This window comes from Coregonus lavaretus (assembly GCF_964263955.1).
Source record: "Coregonus lavaretus genome assembly, contig: HAP1_SCAFFOLD_3949, whole genome shotgun sequence".
NCBI lineage: Eukaryota > Metazoa > Chordata > Actinopteri > Salmoniformes > Salmonidae > Coregonus > Coregonus lavaretus.
Window position 1 is genome coordinate 1 of NW_028160156.1, and position 11,751 is coordinate 11,751.

At 46.3% G+C, this 11,751-nt stretch overlaps 1 protein-coding gene across 1 annotated transcript; it reads left to right on the forward strand.

Annotated features, from left to right (window-relative positions):
* Nucleotides 1-838: 838 nt before the first annotated feature.
* LOC311122065 (divergent protein kinase domain 2A-like) lies at nucleotides 839-3,896 on the forward strand (the record flags this gene model as incomplete). Its single annotated transcript, XM_084196477.1, has 1 exon — nucleotides 839-3,896. A coding segment is annotated over one exon (344 nt), but the record flags the coding sequence as incomplete, so codon positions are not given.
* Between the last annotated feature and the right edge of the window lie 7,855 nt (nucleotides 3,897-11,751).

The window sequence follows — 11,751 nt, forward strand, 5'->3', positions numbered from 1 at the left end:
CCGTGTCAAAGTAGCCTGTCATTTTGATCACTTGTGAGGTATTTAAAACGATTTTAGCTAAAGTCTCCAGTCATCTGAAATGATGAAATGCGTTTAGAAAAGGCAAACCGGACCCTAGGCTTAAAAATAAAATAAAATACCCATATGTGTAACATCTGCAAGTGCCTCTACTGCAGTATGCAACTGCAATTATATATTTGTTATGCTCTCGGGTACCTCACAGCCCCCCAGGTCACCCGTCTCTCGGCTCACTTTTAGTTTCCGACCTCCCAATTTACCAATGAAGCACTGTGTAAGGTGTTCCTTTTTGATTTTCCTCCTACACGTGACAATTGAAAACGTATTTAAAAATAGACGGCCTAGCAGCCATTTTAAACACCTCGCTGGAAGCGGTCCATTCACGTCGTAGGCTAATGAAGGGTTCTGAATTGTTATCGTGAAACATAATCAGTTCCCATCACTAGTGTTTGTTCAGTCTGGATCTATTCCAGTTCAGCTTTTTGGAAAATGTTTAATAGCCCACAACAATGATAGGTATATTAATTATGCATTTACTGCTGCTGAAATGTAACGGACTCACTCTAACCATGGCTATTCCCTCTCACAGTATTCCTAGTCGTATCTCTCAGTAGTAGTAGTAGTGTATCTGTCTAACCTCTCTCTGTCTCTCTCCCCCACTCTCTGCTCCTCTCCCCATCTCTCTCTCTCCCCCTCTCTCTCTCTCCCCCTCCCCCCTCTCTCTCCCCCCTCTCTCCCTCTCTCCCTCTCTGTCTCTCTCTCTCTCTGTCTCTCTCTCTCTCTCTCTCTCTCTCTCTCTCTCTCTCTCTCTCTCTCTCAGATAAACCAGAGAACTATGACGTGTGGTACGAGAGTCGCTTCGAGGACTGTGACAAAGAGGCCTGCCTGTCCTTCTCCAAGGAGTCTCTGTGTAACCGTGTCACCGTGGACCACAACTACTACGCCGTGTGTCAGAACCTGCTATCGCGCTACGCCACGTGGCGAGGGACCACCGGCGGCCTGCTCCACGACCCCCCCGCCCACATAGCCAAAGACGGCCAGCTGGAAGCGCTGTTGGACGAGTGCACCAACCCCAAAAAACGCTACGGACGCTTCACAGCCGCCAAGGAGCTGAGGGACTACCTCACCCAGCTAGTTTCCTCCTCCTCCGCCACGGCGAGGTAATGAACGGAGCCGGCGGTTAGCAGTAGCCTGCAGCTCAGTGTGGCTGGTCAGGGTTGGGCTTGGGTTTGACCCCTGACCTTGACCCCAGGAACTTGAACCTTGACCCTCCTCGTCTCACTTCAAGTGCAGGAGATCTCCTCCTCACTGGTCACACGGCAGCAGCAGCAGTAGTGATTGGTCCTCTCCTTTCCTGGTGGAAACCAACCTGCAAAAGCCTCATAGAGGAGATGTTTAAAAGGGAACTAGAAAGTCCTTCGCTGCTGGTTTATGTTATTGACTTCTGACTTTGTTTGGTAGCTGGTGAGAATGAGGTGCTTGGAGCTGAAGGACCAGGAGAAGGGAGATCAACGGACCCCTCTCCCCCCAGAGCAGGGCTGCTATCCTGGGGAAGGCTGAGGGAAGACCGGGGCTCCATGGCTACTCTAACGTAACCTGTGGTTGTCTGACTACGTGACGTCTCTCCATCAGGACTCTTGTGTTTGCTAACATTTGAATCTTAACAATGTGTTTTTTTTTTCTGACATGATCTATTGTGCTTATGGTTTGGGGTTGAATGAATCTCAGAACAGGAGCGTGTTTAAATTTCTGCTGTGTGTCAGAAGGCTGGTTTGGGCTGAGGGGAAGGTAGCTAGCACAGCTCTCCCACAGATCCACCTACAGTCAGGCAGCTGCAGAGACCTGGGCACAGATCCACCTACAGTCAGGCAGCTGCAGAGACCTGGGCACAGATCCACCTACAGTCAGGCAGCTGCAGAGACCTGGGCACAGATCCACCTACAGTCAGGCAGCTGCAGAGACCTGGGCACAGCAGGCAAAGAGAGGGAGGTGGAAAATACAAATCCTTGGTGGCTGTAAAAGTCTTACTTCCTGCTACTCTAATCAATCACTCGATTTCCAGTTCCCCTGGAGTCAGGCAATCAAGGTTTTTCTATAGAGAGGGAGAGAGGGAGGTACATAGGAATATAATAGGAACAGGTTATATATTAGATGATATTGTGAATATACCAAAGAGGCTATATGGAACACTGAACTACCCCCCCCCCCCCCCCCCCCCCCGTACCATGAAGCAATGCTGTTCTGACCTTGTAGGACTGCCCAAAGGATACTCCCTCCCTCTGCGTGTGTCTCGAAACAGGGTCAAGGTTAGCCAAGCTGAAATAGAACTAAGCCCAGGGTTAGGGTTAGCCAAGCTGAAATAGAACTAAGCCCAGGGTTAGGGTTAGCCAAGCTGAAATAGAACTAAGCCCAGGGTCAGGGTTAACCAAGCTGAAATAGAACTAAGCCCAGGGTCAGGGTTAACCAAGCTGAAATAGAACTAAGCCCAGGGTCAGGGTTAACCAAGCTGAAATAGAACTAAGCCCAGGGTCAGGGTTAACCAAGCTGAAATAGAACTAAGCCCAGGGTCAGGGTTAACCAAGCTGAAATAGGGGGCTCTGTTTGAGTAGTAAAAAATGAAATAGATCCTTAATTCCTTCCTTGGTGTAAGCTCTGATCTGACATCAGTTGAGGTGAAAGACATTTAGTGGAATCAGTGATTACTGGAAGGAAGGAAGGAAGGAAGGAAGGAAGGAAGGAAGGAAGGAAGGAAGGAAGGAAGGAAGGAAGGAAGGAAGGAAGGAAGGAAGGAAGGAAGGAAGGAAGGAAGCGTTTTCAAAGTATTCAACAGACTGTGTGTCCCAACACTTCCAAATAGACTCCTCTCCTTGTGTTCTTTCCTTCACTATCAGTCACGATCACTGTCGGTGCACAATAGATAGGATGAGGTTAAAGAACTGGATAGATCATCATATTAATTTCACCTATCAGGTTCTTTCAGATGGGTGGTGGTGAGTGGGTAAAAGAACAAGGACAGGAAGTGATTTGGGAGAATCGGACCAAAGTGTAAATGTCGGATTTCCATTGCAGTGGATTGCAGTACCTACAGAGTCTCTAATTGGCTGTAATTGATTCATGGCTTGCTGTTTAGTTTTCTAAGGGGTCCTCCAATCTCTCCTGCAGTTCCACTGTCTGACTGTTTGAACGTAACTGTTCTGTGTGTTATGTACTTCCTCAACAGCCCAGATTTGACTTCTCACATGTTGTAATCTCTTGAGTTTGTGTTCGATATTAAACGTTGTCTCCTCACCACACAGCATCACTTTGAGCCATCAAGCTTTAAATGGGCTGTATTTCTAATCTCCAGAAAATGCTATGGGAAAGCAAAGCTAGCAAAGCGGATCCAGAGTGCTTGTTGTCCTTCCACAGGTCCAGGGGCAGTTAAATGACCCCTGTCTGACTAGTTTGGCCAAATAATAGAATGGATTATTATAGTTACGGTTTAGAATCTCCTTGCACCCGTCTGAAATGGCACCCTATTCCCTATATAGTGCACTACTTTAGACCAGAGCCTTATGGCACCCTATTCCCTATATAGTGCACTACTTTAGACCAGAAGGTAGTGCATTATATAGGGAATAGGGTGCCATTTGGGATGCACACCCTTGTTTTTGTTGTTATCAGGAATGTGTCCTGTTTCCCCTGGCCTGGAGGATTCTGATTGGTCCATTCAGTAGCTGGAGGAGGGATTTGTATGTGCATAAATAACTGTCCGCTTTTGTAATGTTTCATTTGAGTGTTAAATCAGCAAGTCTGATTCTACTGTGCCTTTCATTCAAAAGTTTATTTACAACTTTTTAGTGGGTTTAAATATTAAAATATATATATATATAAACTTACCTGGTGTGTTGTTGATGTTTCTATCAGTCAGGTTCTCAGGTGTTCTGCAGGTTATTGGCCTTTATAACATTTCAAAACAGATTTATTTTTCTTCCGTCACTCGCTCTGATGCCTGACTGTCACACGGATGCCTGACTGTCGCGCTGATGCCTGACTGTCACACGGATGCCTGACTGTCGCTCTGATGCCTGACTGTCACACGGATGCCTGACTGTCGCTCTGATGCCTGACTGTCGCTCTGATGCCTGACTGTCGCTCTGATGCCTGACTGTCGCTCTGATGCCTGACTGTCGCTCTGATGCCTGACTGTCGCTCTGATGCCTGACTGTCACACGGATGCCTGACTGTCGCTCTGATGCCTGACTGTCGCTCTGATGCCTGACTGTCACACGGATGCCTGACTGTCGCTCTGATGCCTGACTGTCGCGCTGATGCCTGACTGTCGCTCTGATGCCTGACTGTCACACGGATACCTGACTGTCGCTCTGATGCCTGACTGTCGCTCTGATGCCTGACTGTCGCTCTGATGCCTGACTGTCGCTCTGATGCCTGACTGTCGCGCTGATGCCTGACTGTCGCTCTGATGCCTGACTGTCGCTCTGATGCCTGACTGTCGCTCTGATGCCTGACTGTCGCGCTGATGCCTGACTGTCGCTCTGATGCCTGACTGTCACACGGATGCCTGACTGTCGCTCTGATGCCTGAGAATCGCTCTGATAACCTGACTGTTGCTCTGATGCCTGACTGTCATCCTTCTGACAGTTATTTTTTCTATGCTTCATCCAGTTTCTGCTCTGCTTTCGGGTTATGGGTGTATAGTGTCTGTGTGTGTGTTTTCACCTCAGGCCCAAGTGCCTCTCTGCTCTCTGCTCTCACCAGAGTAGAGCACTCTAACCAGAGTATACAATGCATTTGGAAAGTATTCAGACCCCTTGACTTTTTCCACATTTTGTTACGTTACAGCCTTATTCTAAAATTGTTTAAATTGTTTTTCTCCCTCATCAATCTACACACAATACCCCATAATGACAAAGCAAAAACAGGTTTATAGAAATGTTTACAAATGTATTACAAAAAAAACTGAAATATAACATTTACATAAGTATTCAGAACCTTTACACAGTACTTTGTTGAAGCACCTTTGGCAGCGATTACAGCCTCAAGTCTTCTTGGGTATGACGCTACAAGCTTGGCACACCTGTATTTGGGGAGTTTCTCCCATTCTTCTCTGCAGATCCTCTCAAGCTCTGTCAGGTTGGATGAGGAGCGTCGCTGCACAGATATTTTCAGTTCTCTCCAGAGATGTTCGATCGGGTTCAAGTCTGGGCTCAGGCTGTGCCACTCAAGGACATTCAGAGACTTGTCCCGAAGCCACTCCTGCTTTGTCTTTGCTGTGTGCTTAGGGTCGTTGTCCTGTTGGAAGGTGAACCTTCACCCCAGTCTGAGGTCCTGAGCACTCTGGAGCAGGTTTTCATCAAGGATCTCTCTGTACTTTGCTCCGTTGATCTTTCCCTCGATCCGGACTAGTCTCCCAGTCCCTGCCGCTGAAAAACATCCCCACAGCATGATGCTGCCACCACCATGCTTCACCGTAGGGATGGTGCCAGGTTTCCTCCAGACGTGACGCTTGGCATTCAGGCCAAAGAGTTCAATCATGGTTTCAACAGACCAGAGAATCTTGTTTCTCATGGTCTAAGAGTCTTTAGGTGCCTTTGGCAAACTCCAAGTGCGCTTTCATGTGCCTTTTACTGAGGAGTGGCTTCTGTCTGGCCACTCTACCATAAAGGCCTGACTGGTGGAGTGCTGCAGAGATGGTTGTCCTTCTGGAAGGTTCTCCCATCTCCACAGAGGAACTCTGGAGCTCTGTCAGAGTGACCATCGGGTTCTAGGTCACCTCCCTGACCAAGGCCCTTCTCCCCCGATTGCTCAGTTTGGCCGGGCGGCCAGCTCTAGGAAGAGTCTTGGTGGTTCCAAACTTCTTCCATTGAAGAATGATGGAGGCCACTGTGTTCTTGGGGACCTACAAATGCTGCGGAAATGTTTTGGTACCCTTCCCCAGATCTGTGCCTCGACACAATCCTGTCTCGGAGCTCTACGGACAATTCCTTTGACCTCATGGCTTGGTTTTTGCTCTGACATGTATTGTCAACTGTGGGACCTTAAATAGACCGGTGTATTTCTTTCCAAATCATGTCCAATCAATTGCATTTACCACAGGTGGACTCCAATCAAGTTGTAAAAACATCTGAAGGATAATCAATGGAAACAGGATGCACCTGAGCTCAAATTTGAGTCTTATAGCAAATGGTCTGAATACTTATGTAAATAAGGTATTTCTGTTTTTTTTTTAAATAAATTTGCTAAAATTTCTAAAAACCTGTGTTAGCTTTGCCATTATTGGGTATTGTGTGTAGATTGATGAGGAAAATGTGTTATTTCATCTATTTTAGAATAAGGCTGTAACGTGACAAAATGTGGAAAAAGTCAAGGGGTCTGAATACTTTCCGAATGCACTGTATCTCTAACCAGTGTATAGTTATCTCCCTTTGTGAACCGTGCTGAGGTCAACTCACACACACAGTAGTTCAGTTTGTCCCGCCGGGTCCGAGACCCAGCACCTATGATCCAAATGAGAGCCAGATGGTACCTTGAGTCATGCACATTTTTTAATTGTCTAATGGAAAATTGTTTTCCACATTTTTAATTTTCATCAGCCAACAACAACACGAGTAATCAACAGCAAAATCAGACAACACCCATAGTAGAGTAGTTGACCTCATTCAGTTGGTCAGCTTGTCGCGTTCAGATGGCGAGTGACACAGGGAGAGAAACTTGTCATTGTACAACATTCTTAATGCAGTCCTAAAGTAATGCAACACCTTTCGAAAGCTGTTTTGAAGAGGAGCATCACCGCTACATGGGATGTATTTTGCGCTCGCCAATGGGCCCCCCGTGTAGCTCAGTTGGTAGAGCATGGCGCTTGCAATGCCAGGGTTGTGGGTTCGATTCCCACAGGGGGGGGCAGTATGAAAAATGTATGCACTCACTTAACTATAAGTCGCTCTGGATAAGAACTAAATGACTGAAATGTAAGCGCATAACAGAGATGAGGATGAATAAGACAGTTGCAGCAACAAGATAATGTTTAGTTTGTGATCTAGCAAATGATTAGCCCAATGGGGGTACATGCAGACGGGCTGGGGCGGAACTAACTACTGCTCCAGCCAATTAGAAACTCGTATATTAGTATTTATCTCGCTCTCTCTCTCATCCCCTTCTTCTTCTTCTTCTCTGTAATTCTCCCTCTTTCTTTGACACACCCGACTGCTGGTATGTGTAAGGCCCAGCATACTTTGTCGTTGGGGTGTGTTTTAGTCTTTAGCTACACTTCCATGGGGGTTTTCAGCAGGGCCGGTGCCTGAATGAATCAGTTGGATGGGCATTTGATTTCCGTAAGGGGGCACGTTTATTCATTTTTTTTTTTTATATGAAAATACCTGGGATAGGATAAAGTAATCCTTATACCCCCCCCCCCCCCCCCCCAAAAAAAAAAATGTAATAAATAAAATAAAAACATTGTAAAGTGGTAGTCCCACTGGCTATAAGGTGAATGCACCTATTTGTAAGTCGCTCTGGATAAGAGCGTCTGCTAAATGACGTAAATGTAATATGTGTGCTATATTAAAGACCATAGGCGGCACGTGAGTTTTCAATTTTTGGGGAAGCTTACAATTTATCCTGCCGTTTCTACAGAGCTGCGTGCCAGTTATGGTTATTTTTATAGAAGCGCGTTTTTCGTGGGACAGTTTTTCATTTCAATAATAAAGTTCTCAATCATTGTCGTATGGTTAATCATAAAAATCTGAATTAAAATGATAAAATATCAAACTAATGCACCATGGACACATTGATACCTCGTGATCCATTGGCCGCTAAAGAAAGGAGCGCGTGGAACTTGAGATGTTTATTAATTAATAATTAATTAATTGAGCGCTTATTAGCGCTGGACGTGGTGAGTTAAAACTATCTGAAATCAGACATCCACGAATGGGCACTTTCCTACAATTTGCGCACAGCAGGCCAGGTATTTCTATGGGTGCTCAGGTGCAACATTTACAATTATACTCATTATCACACACAGCCGCAACTCAATAATCAGCAATGCCTATCGCCTCGCCTCCCCAAACTGCTAGCTTCCCAAATAGGCAGAGGCCTATGTGCTTGTGATTTGAAACAATCCACCGCTTTTTTTTTTTTTGAAGAAGAAGAAGAAGCTAATGATCCTCTGTGGTTCTCTCTGGTGAAGTATTTTGAATGATTTTATTGAGATAGGAGTAATTAAATAATTTTGGCAAAACATCAATTTACTTTAGGGCAAGCCGGCAGTCGAATTGTGCACTGTGCTCCCACCAACTTTCCTTTCCAATTCCCTTGGCTGAAACCAGAGATCTGTATACAATGATGAGATGCTCATGTCTCCGACCTACCAATGGGAGTCGTTGTCCCAAAGGCGGGAAGGCAGGCAGCAAGTTTAGGTCTGCGTATCAAGCCCATAGAAATCCTGGACAGATTTTTGGCAAGAGTGAGCCCTCTCGCTTCGCTTCTTCCTCTATGCTGAAACGATCTCACCAGAGAAGGCATGCGAGTGAGCGAAACAGCGCCCTCCTCTCTTACTGTATGTATCCCATGTATCTGATGCTGTCTGGCCAAAAACAATATGACAATATTTATCCAGACAGCATCAGATACATGGTCTACACATACTGAGACAGAGGGGGCGCTGTTTCGCCCGCTTGGATGTGTTATCTGAGATTGATGCGTTTTTCTGTCGGGCGGGCGTCTCGGTCAAATAAATTATCAATATTTCAATATTTTTATTTGGACGGGCAAGGAGGTGTACGGTAGGGTGGGCCAGGCCCTCTAAGGCCCGCCCATAACGCCGGCCCTGCTTTTCAGTATTGGATAATGAGAGATTTATGTTGCATTCTGCATGGCCAGCAGCATTACCGGTAGTTAGTGAGTGAGTGTGTCCAATAATACCCATGGGGGGCGCACGATTGGCCCAGCGTCGTCCAGGGTAGGGGAGGGAATATCCCGGAAGGGATGTACCTCAGTTGGTAGAGCATGGCGTTTGCAACGCCAGGGTTGTGGGTTTGATTCCCACGGGGGGGCCCACTATGAAAAAAATAAAAAAATAAATGTATGCACTCACTAACTGTAAATCGCTCTGGATAAGAGCTTCCGCTAAAATGACTAACAATATACACATGTAATACTAGCTGGGTGAGCCTGTATTGGAAGAGGAAGAGGAAGAGGAATCGCTGCTGGTACAAAACGGGTATTATGGTTATTTCTGTCTACTCATGTGACTACCTGTAAGGCAGGCTATCAGCAGCAGACCCCCCCCCTCCCCCCCAGATACTCCCAGACTGCAGCTTATCAGCCGAGGTGGGTTTTGAGGGAGGAGGCATTGTAAAAATGATCTAAATCTCTCTACATTACTTTAGCCTCGCCTGTCATATACCCAGCACTGGCAAGGAACAGATGTCTTATTTAGGCCATGAACGGAGAGAGGTGGGATAGAGAGAGAACCTCCCTGTGTTCGATTACAGTAGAAAAAACAAGTAGATGAAAAATGAGGCTGAAAGAGCAGTGTCCTGGTTGTTGCTGTGTCTCTGCTAACGTGATGTAAAGTCTATTTCATGGTTCGTCAGCCCCAGCAGAGAAGGAGAGAGAGGGAGAGAGACATTTTAGATGCGGAATAACCTATATTTTTCTGAGGGGAAATGGATTTCACCGGTCGTGTTGTGTTGAGGACAGGACAGGACAGGACATAAATAAGTGTGTCGAGGTAGGGAGCCACTTGGCCCCTGTTCTGGGGGCCTCTCCATGTTTAGGTGGTAGGAGGGAAAGAGAGAGGGAGGGAAGGAGAGAGAGGGGGGAGAGGTAGGGAAGGAGGGAGAGATGGAGGGAGGGAAAGAGAGAGGGAGGGAAGGAGAGAGAGGGGGGAGAGGAAGGGAAGGAGGGAGAGGGGGAGGGAGGGAGAGAGAGGGGGGAGAGGTAGGGAAGGAGGGAGAGATGGAGGGAGGGAAAGAGAGAGGGAGGGAAGGAGAGCGAGGGGGGAGAGGAAGGGAAGGAGGGAGAGATGGAGGGAGGGAAAGAGAGGGGGGAGAGGTAGGGAAGGAGGGAGAGATGGAGGGAGGGAAAGAGAGAGGGAGGGAAGGAGAGAGAGGGGAGAGGAAGGGAAGGAGGGAGAGATGGAGGGAAGGAAAGAGAGAGGGAGGGAAGGAGAGAGAGGGGGGAGAGGAAGGGAAGGAGGGAGAGGGGGAGGGAGGGAAAGAGAGCGGGAGCGAAGGAGAGACAGGGAGGAAAAGGGAGAGAGGGAGGGAAACGGGGGGAGAGAGATTGAGTGTACCCCAAATGGCATTATGAAAATTATGCACTCACTAACTGTAAGTCACTCTGGATAAGAGCGTCTGCTAAATGACTAAAATGTAAATATCAACATAATGTAACAGATTGGCTAGTAGAGACGGTGAGCAACGCTCCAACCATTTATTGTACATGTGTTATTACCGTCTTAGATCAGTGATCACTGGGAAAGATACATCTTTATTTTTTCATGAGTTTAAACAATGCCTAGAAAGAGGAAAGGGGGAGGGAGGGGAGGGAGGTGGAGGAAAGGGGGAGGAAAGGGGGGAGGGAGGGGGAGGTAGGGGGAGGGGGAGGTAGGGGGAGGAAAGGGGGAGGGAGGGGGAGGTAGGGGGAGGGAGTGGGAGGTAGGGGGAGGGGGAGGTAGGGGGAGGGAGGGGGAGGTAGGGGGAGGGAAGGGGGAGGGGGAGGTAGGGTTGGGGTCGGAGAGGTTTAGAGAGAGGTGCGGAAACAACCTGGTCTCAGATCGTTTCGTATTATTCTGTAGGTAAATCCGAAACACTCCATTTATTAACATACGTTACGTTTAGTATGGTTTGCATTTATATGTGGATGTCCATAATTCATTTCTGCATTGCAATTGGTACAATGTGTTACGAATTTAAACAATGTAGTATGTTACAAATATGTTTAAAAAAAAATTAAAATAAAAACGTATGATATGTTACGAATTCAAATGTGTTGTTGCTAACGTTAGATAGGTGGCTCACGTTAGCTAGGCTAGGGGTTTAAGGGTAGGAGTTAGGTTAAAGGGTTAAGGTTAGGGGAAGGATTAGCTAACATGCTAAGTAGTCGCAAAATAGCTAAAATATAGTAGTAAGTAGTTGGAAAGTTACTAATTAGCTAAAATGCTAAAGTTGTCCGTGATGACATTCAAACTGTTGGGTTGCTAGACATTCGCATTATACCTTCCTTTCGTTTGTGCCTTAAGTAACCTGTCTTATAGAACCATACCAAACATAACATATCATACCTGTCTTATGGAACCATACCAAACATAACATATCATACCTGTCTTATGGAACCATACCAAACATAACATATAATACCTGTCTTATGGAACCATACCAAACATAACATATCATACCTGTCTTATGGAACCATACCAAACATAACATATCATACCTGTCTTATGGAACCATACCAAACATAACATATCATACCTGTCTTATGGAACCATACCAAACATAACATATCATACCTGTCTTATGGAACCATACCAAACATAACATATCATACCTGTCTTATGGAACCATACCTAACATAACATATCATACCTGTCTTATGGAACCATACCTAACATATCATACCTGTCTTATGGAACCATACCTAACATAACATATCATATGTTTGATTTGCATTTACTATGTTACGTCTAGTCTATGAAAGGTTGAAGTAGGAATGGAGGGTCTAGTCCAGAGA